The sequence below is a fragment of the Ptychodera flava genome, chromosome 12, assembly GCF_041260155.1.
Source record: "Ptychodera flava strain L36383 chromosome 12, AS_Pfla_20210202, whole genome shotgun sequence".
Taxonomy (NCBI): domain Eukaryota; kingdom Metazoa; phylum Hemichordata; class Enteropneusta; family Ptychoderidae; genus Ptychodera; species Ptychodera flava.
The window spans coordinates 3,933,965-3,953,544 of NC_091939.1; the positions used below are offsets into that span (position 1 = coordinate 3,933,965).

Genomic DNA, 19,580 nt, shown 5'->3' on the forward strand with positions numbered 1-19,580 from the left:
TAAATCAAGGATCATTTAGAGTAAGTTTTGTTGTTTTGGGGTCAATTTAGAATCAGTTCAAACACTGAAAGCTAAGACTAAAGAGAATGGTCAAACATGTACCTTTGACCCCACTTACCAATAGAACTAAACAAAACTTGTCAACTGCGTTAGTCTAAACAAAACAATCATATATCTTCTGTGTTCTCTTGACATGAAAAGCCATCCAATGCACCAACTTTGTACCGTTATCAGCTGACCAATATCACTTACAAGCCATATAGGCTACATATATGACCTCGTTTCTAATCCACCCTTCCAGTTATAAGTCTAGTCATGAGGTAAAAGTTCTGATGCTTGCAGTTCTTTTTTTCAATGGACAGAGTTTGTAATCTCTTTGTAAATAGAAATACTCATGTAAAGTTACGTAGGGTTGTGAAAACCTTTCTTTTTTCAGGATGTTGAGAGGATTAAACCGCAAATCTCTTCTTTCATGGGCCATCATCGGCAAACTGCAAACGCCATTATTTGCTCTTCTTCAATAAAAGAAAGGCCAGCTCCCTGAAAGGATGCATTGTTGTGAAGAGTGTCTCTATCTGATGAGAGAGAACCGTTGCCATAACGCTGGAACTGCCAGTCCTTGAAAGTGCTACATCAAAATGAGAGTATCCTGTACTTATGGCTTCTCAAGTCTGCATCAATTCTCTGAGTTACATCACTAAGCCGTAAAGAGACTATTATACCAAGATTTTCAATGCTTACACTCTGGGTGCACTACTTTCTCTTATCTGGAGCTGACCTTACGACCTTTGCCTACCACCAATAGAAAGCTGTCATTCTTCGTTCAAATCACTGGCCATTCATATCTCACACAAGTGAATGATTCTCAAAAGACCCCATCAAAGAGCAGTGACAATAGCGATGAAGTGGGGTTTAGTCATTGCCCACTTTATAAACTATCTTGCACTTTAATCATGTACAGGTGTGCAGGGTTACACTGGTAAACTTCAGGTGTATAGCCAAGCTATAACAACCATAGATTGCTATGCTATCACATTGCAAACATCTTTGCTACTATGGTATTATCTGAATCTTAGCAGACTAAATCTGAATTGAATACAATAAAGCTACGACAATGCAAGTCACGGGGTTATTCCAACAAATCTATTCCACTCTCTGTAAAACACATAAAAACTCTGACACAGTTTACAAAGTCTTCTCTCGCCCATTACTGTGAACACAAGACTTGTGTAAAACTCTATGGCCAATGAAGTCAATCCAAACTCAAGCTTCTCATAATGCGTTTCAAAATTACGCAGCAGTAAATTGGTAGCGAAAGCTTTGGGGAACTTACTTTTTGTAATTTGAACTTCAATTATCTGCTATAGGATTGCAAAAACTTTTTCAAATTGTTGGCAAAAACTTGGATCAGGAAATATCTTTGTACATGACACTTGTACTTCCAATAAACTTTTATAGTTTTAAATAACATACACACTATAAAATTGCGACTGCATATCAATGAATTATACCTGTGGATTTAATTACTATTAATTACAACTCTTCTCGCAAGGATAAAGTAAGGAAGACGATATAAAATTGTTTTCATATGAACTTTCCCATGACAGAGAGTTTCGATACATTATCGTGTTTGTCATCATTTCCTGTAAGGGTTTTTTTGGGGGTAACATTCATGTGAGTGTTACACAGTTGAAACTTTACAATAAGTCATGGTAATTTATTTTATGGAATTGGTTAGTCGCTTTTAAAAATTTAAATGGTAGATGCAACAATGCAAAGGTAAATTCTGTCATTTTATCAAACATTTGACATGTTTTTGGAAACAAACTTCAATGAGCCATCTTCACAGTCATTCTTGTCAAGTGGACCACGACCCTTCAAAGCCAAGGTCACACATCAAAATACACATACAGCAGAAAATATTGCGTGTGTATCTTCTTTGCTATAAAAATGATAAACATGTTATACATGTAAACATGTTTATAAATTACCTTTTGCAACTTTGCTGGTGCTATCTTTCAAAAGCGATGTGGCTTTTTAAATTTAGAAAATCAATTTTATGAGTTCGTATAAAGGTAAACACGTACATCAAGGTCAATGGCAGTATGTCATTGTACCTTTAAGTCTATTCACGATTAAATGCAGCAACTCGTTACGCCTACAATGCGGTTTGATTGTTGATAAACTTCAGGGCGAGAATTAGCAGTATCTGGGCTGTGTGCCATCCCAGATCCTCCAAATTCTGCAGTAGGTGAATGTGAAATACTGCCATTGCTGAAAACATTAACACCAGATGTTTCAAAGCCCTGTACAGCCAGCCTACAAAAGGCAGGGTCAAAGAGATTGTGAGTCTATATGATTAATGACACTACCCCTGGGCTGTTTGCCTGCATCAAGAGTGTGTTTTTTTTAACGAACCACAGACCTTGATAAATGATCAGACTAACTTTGACCATGTCACGCTTTGCAAATGTAACATGACCCGCATAAAAAATAAACCCCCTCTGGTGGACATTACACGACCTTTGACCTAGTAGATGCAGAAGTTGAAATTTGTGAGCTGCTATGTGAACTTGATGTCTCAGATGTAATAAACAATCTTCAATGTGTGTAGTATGATGGTTGAATTTCATCTCAGTCATTAAACTGCTAGGGTATCTGATTAAGCTTATATCTTCAAATAGCCGACTGTCTCAGACTGGTAATGACCTTGAAACATAATAAAGGGGAAGAGACCAAAATATTATTGCAATATTACTCTCAAGCGGGATGTTTTTGAAAGGGGGCAACCCAAAGCCTGTCCACCATAGATGCAGACACTGAAAATAATGGCATAATTAAATGATGTAATTAATATCTGGTATCAAGTCAAAATACACTGTATAGGAGTTGGTGAGTGCAAAAATAAAACACAAAACCTTGACATTTGGGGAAAGTGAAGTTATATTTGACACCTTCAAATTTTCATGCAACAGCACTATTGAACTTTGTGTTTGATCGTCAAAGAGTACTCTAAGACCCACAAATATATCTTCAACAACAACTGTTTCCTTTTAGATTTCCAGAGAATACAGAACATGAACTGCAACTTCAGAAGTGGTAGAGCAGGCCTTATGCTATAAGAACACTAACGGCAGATACATGTACATTTAAAATAGTTTCCCACACTGTATGCACAAGTTCACAGCAACCCTGACTCCGACACACAGCTTGTTGGGTGAAATTTAAGAACACATTAGCTCAATATCCTTGAGGACCAAAACAAACTGCTGAGGTTGTAAAGTTTTTGCCCAGAATCTTTACAAGCTATTTAAGTTCCATGATAGCATATCACCATAACTAGATTGGTCTGTGTTCATAACAATTCTGATTACACTACAAGAAATCTAACCGATAACTTATCACAAGTACATTTCCATAGGTCAAGTTTGTGTGATATTTTTAATGTACATTCACAAAGCCTAGATAAACTGGTTCACACTGTGAGGTACAGTTTCAGGAGATGAGTCAGAGCTTGCAACCTTGTCATTCCTATTTCTGTACCTATGGAGCCGACACACGTCTCATCAGAAAATTTACCCACAAGATTACAATTTCTATGGAAAACTAAAGGCCATCACACCTCCATAATCCTCTGACAGACTAGAACTAAGGCAATCCAAGGGATCACGAAAAGTGCCTTTAAAGCATGCTGTCAATATATATTACACACTGACAGTACCTTGTCAGTCTAATGCACAATTTTAGAGAATGAAGATACATACCAGATCAGACATTGCTTTGTGACTGCATGGTATTACTAAGCTAAGGATGCCTGGTGCAAGCAACCTATACAAACTGGGCAACGTTTTTAGGGACCCTAGATGCACATGGCGACCAAAGTCATTGGCTTTGACAGTAAGCACCATTTTACATGTGGTATAGCCAAAAAGTGATGACGTTAAATCACCGTACACAATACACAGTGCCATATAATTACAAGGTGTCTGTGTCTTGTGTACGGCAAATTGACGTCATCAGTTTGTGCACAGTCCCTCTACCCACCGTGCTAGAGGGACTGTGGTTTGTGGCTATACCAGTTGTAAAATGGTGCTCATTAAACCCCCCACCCCTACCCACATCCAGCAATGCTTGTAAGTGTGAAAACCTGACTATGAAATCATGATATGACCAGCCCCTAACACACAATAAATTGCTTCTTTGATTGTGCTATAACAATCAACAACTAAACAGGTATTTCAACAAAGTGCACTTTAACATAAAATTTGAACGATGATCATCACATATAAACATAGTTTTCCTGGTCTTGACTTTGCATACAGTTAGTGCAAATTTGTTCATGGCAATCAATGTAGAATACTAAAGTACAACCTCTCACCCCAAATCCCATTTATTCACAGCTCCTTAGCATTTCACAATAAGAAGAACTTGACAGGAAGCACAAAACAATAGCAAAGCTAATTACCACAGTTGTTGGCATGAGTGTTTTAACACCTGCATGACAGTGGGCAAGCTTTGTGGATGGTACTGGGCGTGGAGGCCTTGCCACTACTGCCATACAATATATTAGCATCAGCCAGGCAGTCAGTCTGGGATGGTTCACCTTGCCAGGGTCAGTGTGTTTTGGACATCAACTTTTTGAACTGAACTGTATATGTTTACAAGCTGTTTGCTAATGAAGGAAGCGGGTGACTGGTCAAATTGTTTACGGAAACACCTGTGTGCGTAAAACTAACATGAACTCAGAGGGGAAGGTTTGATGGCCACAAAGGTTTGTGACTGCCTTCCACCTCTCCACACTAAATCATGAGTGAATCACAATTGATGACACCTGTAGACACTGGCTTCCTTGTTGTAAAGTTCATAGTGTTTTTGTTACGTGTAGTAAGCAGGTACATGTAAATAATTTATAGGCCTGGGGTTCCTCGTTCATTTTACCAGGGTTAGCCTTGGTATGTCAACGCAATCCTACAAGTATTATAAGGGGACAACAGGAGTACTGCCTAGGTTCCCAAATCATTTACCAATCATCCATAACCTTGGCAAAAACAATGTCACACATACCGAATAGGTATAGGATGGCAAAACCTTGCTATCTGTATCAAGAAAATGGCGTCATTCACTCTTCTGGTCAATCAGCCAGTGAGGTCTAATACATATATGACTGTTAATTATCACATTATTGGATAGTTTAGGAACAACCATTCCCTGGGATACATGCACCAGTACTTAGTAATATACGTGATCATCTGGCATTTTATTTCTTCAGGATAATTTTTGAAAATCTTTTGAATAAAGGATGTTGAAACTGTACACAGATGACAGAGTTACAGGAGCATCAGGGAAGTTGAAAAATTTGCCTTTTCTTCATAGCTTACCACCCCTTAACAAAAACACTGTGAACTTTACAAAATGAATACAAAATTAACAAACTTACCATCTTTGACAAAACTTCTTCATCATCAATGTCTTCAAGTCGAGCGGTAGTTTCCTCTTCTTTGTTTTCGGATTTCTCTTTCTCCTTTTCTTCTTCCAGCTGCATCCTCCTTCGATAGCGTGTCATGGTTACCCTGCTCTCATCATCACTCTTCTGTCCAGAACCACCATCACCCTCCTGGCGCAATCTCGTTACCGTGGTTTCTACATTTTGTAGTTTGCTCTGGGATGTGCCGCTATCAATGTTCACACTGATTGTGGACTTCTGTGTCAGGTTATTATTGTTGTTATTATTTGATGCTGCTTTCTTCAACTCTCTGATGGCTGTCCGTATTTTTCTTCTTTCTGTATAATCTGTTGTGTTGTCCAGCTATTGAAAGAAATGAGACAGGAACTTATTTGTAAGATTTGTATTTCAACATTTGAGATATTGTAATAAATACCAGTATGGGTACCAAAGATCAACAATAAATGTTGTTTCTATCTGTTCAGTGCAGGAAAATTCTACGTTCAATGTTATGACAATGATTTCTGCACAGTACAACCAGAAAAACAACAAGAAATATTTAAACCAGAAAAACAAGTTGACAAGAGTTGTACACGCTGCTACAGAGAAATAGATGTTTTGATCAAAAAAGGGCAAAAATTGTCCTAAAAACACAAATAATATTGAAATTTCCCCACATTTTTTGCAAACAGCTTCTCAGCTTGTCAAAGAAATCTATCAGCAATATAAATCACTGGGCCATATGTATGTTGTAGTTACAGCATGCAATCTTATTTGCGCTAGTGATATGGATGTACATTGTATCCTCAGACAGCATCAAACTAAAATAAATTATAAATCTGAAAATTTACTCAGAAAAAAAAATTAGCACAGCTTTTCTCATTAGGAAAAAATTTTATTTAGAAATTTACAATTGTAAAAAAATGTTCACAATTTCATTGTGACCACCCCCTCCCAAGATCTAATGGTCCGTCCCTTAGTTTGAGCAGGTCTGTTAATATGTAACAGTTCATAAACAATGACAGGAAATGACTCAAGCTCAGTGGAGTAGCATGCTGGCATGCCACCACTCCTACATTTGCAGAATTTCCCTTTTTCTTACCTCATTTGCACATTTTTGACACTGATGTGTTCATTTGAACAAATTCACATCTCAACCCCTACATCTACCTGTACACCAAATACTGAGACGGTAGCTTTGGCAGTATGGGAGCCTTTGTGTGTGACGGACATACATCCGCACATACCCACAAATATACAGACATACAGACGTCACTCAGACTCATCATATAAGCTCTTTTTGGTATTTATATATAAAACAAAATATGAGCTAAAAAGCTTAGTGTTTATGAATAGATAGAAGTACTGATGCTGCTGTCACATGTTAAAGTTCACCTTTGACCTCATAATCAAATTTTCTATGGTGAATCCAGTAAAATAATCAATACACATACTAACTTCAACAAAACACCATTGCTCTTTGAATTGAAATCTTCTGATTTGTTTCTTTGAAAAATTCATAATAAAAATGCCTCTTTCTTTAGAAAATTCATTTGCATCTGGTAATCAGTAATCTTGTAAAACAGATCATGAAACTACAACAAAAACGTAGAGTGCTATGCTAGAAAAATATTTGAATTGTACTGTATTCAGTATAAAATGTTGAAAATAAAGATTTATGAACAGCATTGGTGAAGAGTTGAGTTCAATAACTGTCATAATTTGTTGCAATAAATATGCATTCTGCTATGTAAATAGCATTGGCACACTATACAGCATACATGAACCACCTTTAATACTGTCTTGACAAAATGTGCATGCAGATGAATCCAAATGCATAGACGAGATATTACACTAGAAAATCTCAAACTCAGAAAATATTTCAGTGCATTGTTGTTAATCTTTACAGACAGCAAGCCATAAAGAATGTTATTTATTTAAGAAACAGGTGGTAGTGTAATTTGTTGTATTCTTTACACTGATGTAAGATTAATGATAACTCCATAAATGTGAGCTGCAATTTGAAGCTGGAGGACATCAAAAAAGGTCACAGAGCATCATGGGAAAGGTCACTGCGGTCACCATGGCAAAATGACATACATTCCAGCACACATGGTGCCCCATATCAGCAGACATACATAAATGAATGGGTTATAAACACAGGGCCATTACTGTAATGTCATAAAACTGTTGACAGATGTGTTGTGTAATACCTGGTACTCGGGCATGCTGCCTTACATTGATGTTGTCCACACAGGGGCTTATCAAACTTCTAAAAACTTTGTTTTAATTCTATCATTTGCCAAAGTGCAACATCAAGCTTTGATCTTGAAGCTTAGTAATGTAGACACACAAGATGGACAATAACACAACCATTTTTCATAAAAACTACATTATTAAAAAGCAAACTTTTTTAAAACGTGTCCTCAATTTAAGATTTAAATGTAAAGTTACCATTATATTAATCACTTGGATTGGATCAATGAGGTAACAAAACTGACAAGTTTCTCTTTCCAATTACATGGGTTGTCATTCTTCCTGGATGTACAAAACTGACACTGTACGATAACTTCGATAAGAAGCCATCAGAAACTGTATGTTAAGGTCACCCTTTGAAGACACAAGAATATCTCCTATTCACAGACATCTGCACACTACGTACTCTTGAGGAAATTTAATTCACGAGGTGGAAGACTTTAAGGTATTATTTCTCTTTCATAACAGCTGATGCAAAGCTATTCCACTGCTTCACCTTGAAATTAAATACAGAAATGAAGGGATGCCAAGAAACACTGATATGGTAAAGCAATACGTGTGACGCAAATATCAGAGATTTTTTGGACTGCCCTGACCCTGCACCATTTATAAGATGAGAATCTTTAGTTGAAAATAGACATGTGGGATCTATGTAAATGGATTTGTTAGTAGCTACAGACAGATCTTCACCACAATTTCACAGTTCACAGTGTTCATCTTTCTGTCAGTATTTGAAAAGACCATAACATATGTAGCCTATGAATACAATTGTATTATTGAATCGTGTTACTAAGGCCAATCACAGCAGTGACAATACAAACATACCGGTATGCCTGTTTAAACTGGAAAATAATGCCCTCTTTAAAATCCAACCAGTTTAGGTTAAAATCAATTCAGACGGCTTGTTTGATGTCTAAAGTCTAGAGTATTGACTGAAGTACATTTCATTACCATAAAACGAGGAATTAAATTTTGACCCTGGTCCAGTAATTGCCAGAGCTTTATGAACATTTTCTAACAAAGTGGGAGTTTACATCATTGATATTACTATTAACCCTTTCACCACCATGGTTTTACCCAAACAATTGTTATCAATGGTGCTGTTTACAGGGAATTGTGGGTAAACAGGTTCTCATTACATTAGCAGAAATGACTTGAATTTTTTTGGATACTAGAGGATAAGATGTAGGTGACTGAAAAATGTTTAATCAGCATTCTCTACAACTGCTTTATAGTTCAAAAGTACAGAGGTGACATCAATTAATGATAATATCACACCACTACGAAACAAAGACAATAGAAGTCCAACAATTTCCCGGTATTAAGTCCCTCATCCCATAAACATTTAACACCTACAGATAAATGTGCAAGTTGTATAGATGGGGTTAGGCCATTGGCATTGAGGCAAAGTACCAGTTAGTTTGGTAATTGTCCTGAGGTAAAATGGGCCAGAACAACAGATCTTCTATGACAGAATAGCCAATGTACATGTAATCAGATTCAGGTTTACAATATATGTGATTACTGAAAATTAGTGTCTTTTCACAAACAAAACTGTTCTGTCTAACAGCGGCTTGGTTATTTCTGTCCAGTAAATATTGTCATCCTGAAATTTGTAAAGTAATAATTTCTACTGAAGAAAATAACATTTACACTAATATATTTGTTTTACATGGAGTGAGTGACATTTATTGACGCTCTCCACAGATACTGCTCTGCAACGAAGTGAAATGTTACAGAGTTTTATTCCTGTATGAAATAAGTTTGCAAAAAGCCTGGGTCTCTGAATTTTGCATGATAATGCATTGACATGTTCTATTTATATATACATGTGCAATATGCATTTTGCTTCAAAAATAGCATCCTACATGGACATTTAGACACAACCAATCTGCCACAGGGCAGGTTTATTTGTAAATAAATTAAACATTATTATCACAAACGGGTGTTGAAATGCAACACATTCAGGTAAAGTGTATTTGTTGATTATTGTTGATTATTATTAAATGCTATGGAACTCAGAATCATTTTCAGCGAGCCTTTACAAATTTTTGCATATTCTACTATTCCACAATAAAATAAACCAATAAATAACCCTTTCTATTCATCTGCAACTTAGCATTATGATTGGGAAGACATCACATTCATTTATCCATCTTTGTTTATAACTGTTGATTTCCATGGTAACATTGCCAGTAGATGAAGCATACAAATACTGAAATTTCCAGAAAAATACTTTGTGCAGAAAATTTTGCTTCAACTTCTGTAGTTTTATGGTGGAATATAACAGGTATATTTTGATACTTAACATTTGGCATATACGCTGATGAAATTTTAGAGGCCCAATCAAAATAGTGCTGTTAAAATACATCAGCTGGCCATTGTGACCTCTGACCCCTGAATTGATGGCACATTGAGGAAAAATACCTTCTCCGCCAGTGCTGCTTGCTCTGAGAGAAAATATTCCAAGATTTTGTGAAGTTCATCTTGGAAAGGAAATCTCTCGCTGGAAATGTTTCCTGTATTTTGAAATGCTTAAACTCCACTCAGGTATTTGAGTAGGGCCTACCTACCCTACAGCCCACACAGCATAAAATTCCACAGCAGGCTTTGTAATGTGATCTGAACAATTCTTAAAAAGCTTGTTTACAGCTCAGCAAATCTGTTTTATTTTTCTACAATCTGGGTATCACACTCAAACCCAGCTATTTCCCTTACAATTCTCAGAGCTCTCCTTGAGAATAAAACCCCAGGCTGTCTTTTGTCACCAACACACCATGTATCACGTAGCCAGCTAGATTGTGGTCCTTTCAAGTATTTTTTTTAACGTCAGTCAAGATTTCATTACTTGATTACTCATTCTCTAGCATAAATCATCTACTTTCCCCATTGCAGTTGAGTTGCTGAAGTACAAACACATGAAAGACTTGTCTGGCCGATGTTTAGTCACACTCGGCAAATTCTACAGAAGACATCTTGAGGCTTTACAATATCTTTCATTTAGAAAGCTTCACTTGGCAAACAATTAGCTTACAGACTCATTGTACTCATGTTTACCATGCTCTAATTTGGTAAACTGCGTTGGAACAGCAAATAACAACAAAACACACTGCTTTGTACCTCACCAAATATACATTCGTTATTTCTATTGTAGTGTACGTTACCACACCTGTATGATGTACCCTACATGTAGTTCACTACAATTGTCAGGAGAATCAACCCAGTTACATTGACAAATCTGGAATCTGTGGTGCAAAAGCTATCACATGCAACAGCCAATCAGTAAACAGACAGCACTCATCATTTCTGTCTCAGAGTCAGTCATTGGATAATGTTCAAGGATGATGTAACTTTGACAGTATGTGAAAAGTTATGTGGATCAACATCACACTTTTTTCCTCAATTGAAATCCAACTTCATCATCAACACTAAAATACATGTACGATGGGTACAGGGTTTCACTGGAGGACAAAACAGACCTGAACTGAACACTAGACAGGTGAAGTACCCTGTACACAATGAGGACAATTGTTTATGTAAACAGTTCATTGTTATGCAAATATCACAACCCAGGTACCAAAATATTCAGGTCTGGTACCTAAAATAGGCACATGTAAAGTCCCTCCACAAACTGTCACAGGGAGACAATCTAGCAAACCAAACAGCTAAACATGTAACCATGGCAACCAGGTTACAACTCCTGCTGACCTTTTCACCTCTGTACAGCAGCAAAATTTAAATATAGGTTACCTTAGAGGAGCAGGTTATTTATCAGCTTTAGTAAAACTAACAGGACCATCTTGATAAAAATTTCAAAGGAAAACAAAGGTCTATTATAAACACCATGTAAATACTCAATGTCAACATGGACTAATGCGAAAACCTTGGGATTGAGGGCTGCCTCTTTAAGTATTTAGAAACCTGAATGTAACTGTCAGTAACTGTTATCAAAATTAACACTTGAGTAAGACAGGGTACATGACACATGGATTACTTCATTGCACTACATGTATCTTCAAACATAATACTATTACAGCTGTGAAAACATCTAAAATACTAAGCAATTACAAATCTTTTCTTGTAACGAATATTCAAGTTTTTGGTATCTGGTGTGAATGATGCAAGTGGTATAATTCTACCACAGTTACTTGCTTCTGTGTTTGTTTGTTCATTTTTATAGACTGAGCAGACAAATTTCATGACTTCCCGACCATATGTGGCAACAAAGAAATCTGACATTATGTAGTATATTAAACCAAAACACAAGAGACAGACAAATACCAATCCAGTTTACAATACATTCTCTGATAACCTGTACATGATCCGTTATCAGGTCTGAGTTTATCAACTGATAGCTGATGTATTGGAAAATCAATATGAATCCAAAACATTTGCACCTGTATCCTTTTCCCTGTGGAGACACCCATCTGACTTATGAAATTGGAAGAAATTTCTTGCCTAATTGAATTGAATATAAACATTATCTCCTTTCAAAACAATGTGGTTTTCTATCAAGGGTAAATCCTTCTGCTGGTATTTCCCAACTGATATTAAACTGGACTGTAGCCAGTTACACCATACAGGCTGTATATATCAATGCTAGGCTATTTTCAAGTAGCCATCACTATTGGTTCTTTCATTTCTCAGTCTCTTTACTGCATAAAATGAATCCCTATGGAAGAATGACACAAGAGTCCCATCAAAGTTACGACATGGAGTGATTGTTATTATGTGGTTTATCAGTGATTGGAGTTTAAAGAGCCCAAGTATATTATTGATCTGTGTTCAGCTCAAATATTTCATGACTCTCAAATCAGATTTAATGTCTTTCCCCGGGGTAAAATTCCTGACTTTAGCACTAATCGAAAGAATTCAAATTGCAATTGCTATAATCACTGCTTTTGAAAAGTCAATGGCCCGAACCAGTGTATACTTGTTATATACACATATTTAAAACTTGTATAGAAGAGTATGATCTCTGGAAGTCAATTGTGGTATGGCTAAACGATAGCCACCATCCTGAGGAAAACAGAGACGGGGAAAGTACTAGAATGTGCCTTGGGATCAGATATTCTGACTCAAACTTTTAAAATTCTTTTCAGAACCACCACTTATGGGGGTTCACTTTAAAGCTCTTGGTATAAGAAAACTTGTCATGCTCTAAGTTTTTCAAAAATCTAAAATTTTATTTTTCTCAGTAGAGTTAACACAGGGATGGCAGCCATATTGAATTTCAAATATTGGTAAATCTTAGGTTATTTGTCTCTCTGGTACCAAAATTTGCATGGTGACCACAAATTTTTATTGAAAGTGAATGATTGAAATATTGCTTGAGGAAAGTTTAAGCAAAAGTTTAACCCTTTCGCCACCATGGTTTGTCCCAAATCCATTGTTTTCTATGGTAAAGTTGGACCTGTATACATGGAACTGGGGGTGAAAGGGTTAAGTCTTTCACTTTCAAGGCACATACTACCTTAAACCACATGTAAATACACAGCTACACTGCAGGGATAACTCAAAGTCTTAGTGTCTTAAACTAAGTTAAAGGGGTAGGATGTTCATCAGCTTTATCTGAAAGCAAATTGACCAACCTGAGAAAAAATTCAATGGAAAACAAACCATGTTTATACTTATTTCAACAAGGACTAATGCGAAAGTCAAGGATTGAGGACTGCCCCTTTAAGTGAACCTGCAATTTATACATCTCAGTTCTCTGAAGTACTTTGAACCTTGATGTACAAGTAATCTAGAATTTCTCAGATAACCACTAACATTTTCATGTTGAAGTCATTACCATATATAGACCTTACACAGAGCGTTTCACAGAAACAGATGGCCTGAATAGATAATTTCAAATGGATTCACATACATGTGTATAATGTTGGGTATGGGTGTAATACTTCATAATTGTAAGAGAAGTCTGAATGTGTCATGAACATTCCGCCTTTCCTACACACATGAATACGGTCAGTCTGGGAACATTTTGAAAATACAACTTGATCCAAGATATGTGAGAAAACTTTGTATTTGCAATACAGTTGAATAAACAATCATAGGCATTGTGCCCAGCCACTTAGACAATGCACTGTGACACTTTACACAACAGATGTATGTTATCAGTTGTTGGAAGGAGACTTAGATCCTTATATGAGGAGAAGTGGGCTAAAAGCTTTGACTGCAGAGAAAAAGTGAATTCTGGGAGTTAAAACTGAGGAATGACAGATATAAACAGGATGACAAGAATTGTATTACTGCTACCAAGTCATGAGGGGAAAAATTCTTGAGGATGAAAATATAGATGATGAGAAGGATGCTTGTATTTAATGCATCCGATATGCTGGCAACAAAGACATGTAGGTGAACGACCTCTACCACAGGAAGTGAATAGCTCTTGAGTTCGTAAATCATTTCTTGGGATGTACGTAATCTAAACATCGATTTCACTGAATTTCAGAGACTACATTGCAAGGAGGTCTTTAACCCTGATTTGTATCGTAGGATCCGCTTGCATCACTAGGTTAATGTCATTGACAAGACATCAAAGAAGGCGATCACATCGATAATTTGTATGCCAAGAAAATTGCCTATTATAAAGCAGTGTGTGGCTAATGGGGAAATTCCATGTGCTGTTCCCCTCAGATGCCCTGAGATACCACAACAGCATGTGCAAAATCTATTCTGTAATCAAACTCTAGTTAAGGAGCAATGGCATTCTCTACTTAAGTTAAAGGGCCAGCAATGCTAACTTTTGATAATTTTTTCACCATTTTTGCTTCGAACGTCAACCATAATTCCCCAAGGCATGTTGAGATACACGGGTATCCAGCCTGTCAAACTCAGTCCTTACATTGTGTAAACTGCATTGCTTTTGTTGAAAAGTGAATTCTGGTCCAGACAAGAACTAAAGTGACAACAATAGCATTTGCATTTTATACATATAGACTCTAAGTTGACCAGCTAAATAGTGGGTGTTTCAATAGAATAAGAAGTTGCAATTGATATACAAAATAATGAAATATTCATCAAAAATTAGTATTACTGGCCCTTTATACTTGTAAGGGAACTGGACATGTCCATGAAAATTTACATGTTCTGTGTTTGTCAGGTATTGGTAGAACAGCTACAGGGTCAATCTCTCATACTCTGTCCTTTGCGGGCAGTTTCTTCTCTTTGGTAATAACAATGATGGGTCCTCAAGGGTCTGGCTGAGCAAGGGCACGATGAATTGCAAAGTGAAACTCAAACCTTACTGGCTACACACTGAGCCAGGGCCAAGGGAACTGCGCAGTGAAAGCTCATTCACTGATTCACACTATCTACACTGGATTTAAATAGTGGACTGCAGCTGACTCAGACCCACAGTGCATTGCCAATGAAGGTCTGTGATGTGTGAGTCTACATCAAATATAACATCTTCAAGCTTCACAATCTGCTCTGTGTAGGTTGGACTCAGTAGCATGGCATATACTATGAGGTTATTACGAAAATACCGCAAAGGATGCACGAGGACATTGGCGCAGTGTATCGCCCGACGCGAAGCGGAGGGCGATGCGAGGCGCCAATGTCCGAGTGCATCCTTTGCGGTATTTTCGTAATAACCTTATTATTATACATCTTACATTCCTGATCGGGGCATCAAAATGTCGGAGTAGTGACCGTTTTCGTGCAATGTCAACAATTTTTCTTCCGATTTTATCGCGCCAGTGTGGAAGGCTACCTCGGACGCGCTTCTGCAAGTTTTGGAGTGTGTGCACTACACACTACGTACATGTACATACAGAGCGCGCGCGAGACTTTTTCTGGCACTCGTCCAAGGGGTCCCTTGAAACCGTTCTACAGTGAACGCGCAGATACAGCCGCAGGGAATGGGGCGCCTTGAAACCGTGCCGTACGGAACGGGCGCGAGTTCCGTACGGCTTTTTTAGCGCACGCTAAATTCTATTGTTCTCGATGGTAGATGTATAATAATGTCTTTTCTTCTCATGACAAGCAAACTTGCGAGTAATCTGTTTTTCATATGAACATTAAACATTGATGATGCAATCATGAAATTTTCACTGGTAAATTTCTCTAAATTAAAAATGAATGCATGAAAATTTAGCCAAAGGAAAACGAGAAACAGGGCTTAATATTAGTGGAATAAAATGTCTATATGTTTTAGACCTGATACCATTTGTAGTAAATTAGTGCCAATTATTAAACATTTTGGAGATCTTGATAGTCTTTGTTAACAATGCAGGGTAACAATGTCAGAGGCAGTACTTCTTAGAAATTCTCATGGCACATACATGTATACATGTATATGCAAGGTGGTAATAGTGCATAGATGAAGACTGCACACTTTAAAAAAACTCAAAAATGATTTCTGAGGTTGCAACATTCAAGTTTTTATAGCCATAAGCTCAGTGAAACAATCATTACTTGCATCATGACAATGGTTGATCACATTTCTTATGCTGTCATTGTTACAACCTGCCCACTGTTAGAAGCCATACCCGTAGGATTGTGCTTATAGGTCAATCTAGAAGGACTAGAAGTTATTACCATATCAGAAATCAGCGGCGCCTCATGTACCAAAATGCCCTAACAAAAACACAGCACTAATTTACAATATCAGCGTGCTGACCTCAACAGTGACCATGTGATTTCCTTGCTAATTTGCATTTGTTATCGAGTGCTTTAGATCTCTTTATTTTCATCATTAACTTAAATTTTATCATTCGTCTTCAATCTAATGCACACATCAATGAAAACATCAATCAACAAATTACAAAACATATTTTTGCTGTTCATGTTGAACACACTGTATGTGTATGGCATTTTTTCAAGGTAATTATCATATCTAATGAGCTGTATAACATTCCTGACAGCTGTACATAGAAAGGCTCCAATTTTTAAGCTGGTGTCTGAGCAACAGATCAGTAGAGGTCATGAGGTCATGACCCTACAATGACCCAGTAGACCTACCAGAATTCCATAAAGCAGGTTCCTAACATTCGTGTTCTCATAAACATAAATAACTAACGTCTAAAAGCATTACACAAATCATGAATTTACCAGATTTTTATTCCTTCCATTTATTTTAAGACTGTAATCAGTTTTTTCATGGAAGTGAAATAAGTTAGCAACCCTTCACTGGTGCTTGGAATGTAGAGCTACAGAATTGTGGAATGTAGAAAATTTCAGAAATCTCTGACCTGAAACCAGAGAGCTTCCCAGGACATCACAAGATTCAAAATTTCAATTTATTCCAAGGAACCACTCCTATGGTTTTCCTGCTGTACTGTGTTTTACCAAACAGTTAGTAAAATGAGGATCATTCATCAGGTTTTACTAAAACTATGGCCAAATACAACAGTCAGCCATTAAAACTCAAAAAATATGATGAAATATATTTGAAATTTGAAAGTACATAGTACACAAATACATTTATAAATGTTAGTTTTTGTAAAGAAAATCAAAAGTAAATTTTCTTGAAGTTTACAAATGCTTACAGTTTACAGACGCAAAGTTTTACAACAGAATTACATGGTTACATTTAACAAGTACAGTATTCATTTTAAACTTCACAAATACAGTCAAAATATTTTGGACCACATACTTGGCACATGTATGCATTACTGGAAATTGTGTCTGTACAGTGTAAACATAAAGCTGATGTCACTATATGGGGTAAAGTCAAGGACAGATCACAAAGTGGTTAGAAATAGTATATCAGGGTTTGCTGACTTTCCACTGGAATTTTTGATTCATTTTGGGGAGGTATTCCATCAATGTTTCCTGTTTTGCAGGAATGACAACTGCTTTCCTTAAGGAATCATTCCGTGACTTAACATCCGTGAGTCGTGCACGGAAACAGCAAATCTTCCTTGGCTAATCTTCCTTCCTACCGCCGTACCGGTACTCCAGTTTCCAACCCTCTGGCTGCTGGAAAATGTGGATTTCCCTTTCAGTAGGAGGACTTCTTCTAGAGTTTGTAGCAATGTTCATTCAACTCTTTCAATCTTGCTGACAACTGATAAGAAACGTCCCTGGAAGCTCATCCGACAGTTTATTTATGAAATCCTACTTTCTTCAGATAGAAAACATACCGGGTAGCATGTTTCAGAGGCTGACCTTCAGTGTCAATTAATTGTAACTTTTTCTATAATAGCAGTATGAATGTCTTTCATTTCATTGAGAAATTTTCATCATTCACTTTTCTGTTGTATCAAAATACAGTATAACAGATTCATTTTCAATGCATGTTAATTACACATTTACCCTGTGTGCAATAAATCCACTATATCGGTGAAGGATTACACAATAATACAAAGACACTCTACATACAATGTACAGCTACAGTATATAGGGTAGGTACTCAGAAATTTCACGGTGTAGAAAGCTGGAATACATTGCACATCAAAGTCCAATGACAACGGACAATACAAAAACTTACATCCTTAATTTGTAAGTTTTGTCTCAAAATACAAATATTATAAAACTTAATGATGACTAAAAAAGACCAGCGGGGAATATAAACCCTTGTCATGATGATCAAGGAATAAAAAATAGGCGTCTCAGGTTCAAACTTTCGTGAGTACAAACATTAAACTTTAGTGTTATTATTCCCTGCTGGTCTGTTTTCACGTATTTTATGATCACCAGTTTTTTTAAAAACCTGTGATCAAAGATTCACCCAAATCTCCTGTTTCCAGTAACACTGCAGCAGAAGCAGTGTTCAAGTGGAAAAAATTATTTCTAATTTGCTGTTTCGACCAGTTACTGTTCTTATTATCAGCTTGAAGCACACAGTGTAGAAAAAGGACAGGTCTCTCTTACAGTAATCTTGTCCTACATTCTCCTATCATACTATGCTTACCTGTTATCAGAAATCTATTTTACATGTAAACATGAGAAAAAGATAGCCATGGATCAACAAACAAATGCAGTCTTGATTCTCAGGAGCAACAGTTCTTTGCTGCTGGACCCTCATCCAGTGATCGTACCTAATAATTTGGTATGCTTTATGAAACTCTACAAACATGTAAATGAAATTCAGCGATGCACATCTGAGTAAATTTTAAGCATTCTTTTTCTGGAAAAAGCTGACCAAGTACAGTGCATGAACCTAGAGGCCTGCACACTCTCCTGAAAACATTGGCATGCTGTACATGCAGTGCCTGAGTGCTTATTCATGTCCATGTACGTGTATACTATATGTATATGCGACATGAACTTTTCTGGTTAACATTCCCTTCTCTATACCGACAATATTGAGTACCTGGTTCATAGACAATATCAGGCATCCATCTTTCACCTGTCTCTGGTTATGCTAATGGTCACATGACCAGAACAATGTGGATGGGACAAAAATGAGTTGGTTGCTATGCAACAAAAATAACCCTTTAAATTTAGAAGCCACACTGAGGCACAAAAGCTATCATACTCTGACATATTAAGAGTTAATTGCTAAAAAACCCAAACAGTGACATTAAATGTAACAATTCCAAAGTAATCTGTCGGTGTCCTCAGACACTGTGAAAACAATGAACACATTATGGGTAGTTTTTATTTGTCTAAAATGGCCTAGTAACATTATTTTGGTGCTGGTATGTTCAACATTGTATACAGTTTATATGGATTACAGTTTACTCAAAAGGTGCACGCATCTAATCTACTGGGGTACCCAACTGATCCAATTAAACACATTCTATATAGGTGTACGTGCGAAACAGTCGGTCTATGGTTAACGCATGCAGTTAAACTTGGTTTGAAGAAGATCAATATCTACATGTAGCTTTGATTTCAAATTCAATCACTGCCTTTAAGGTTAAAAGAAGTTAATTATGGTTGGTTCATAAAACAAACTGGGATTCAATAATATACCATTCCTTTCAGA

At 36.8% G+C, this 19,580-nt stretch overlaps 1 protein-coding gene across 2 annotated transcripts in view; it reads right to left on the reverse strand.

The window, feature by feature from the left end:
- The window catches only part of LOC139144739 (smoothelin-like), a 77,997-nt gene that overhangs the window by 45,839 nt on the left and 12,578 nt on the right, over positions 1–19,580 (reverse strand). For both annotated transcript variants that reach the window (XM_070715468.1, XM_070715467.1), the window contains exon 2: positions 5,438–5,806. In XM_070715468.1, coding sequence (XP_070571569.1) covers positions 5,438–5,806 — 369 coding nt within the window. The remainder of the gene's footprint in view (positions 1–5,437; positions 5,807–19,580) is intronic.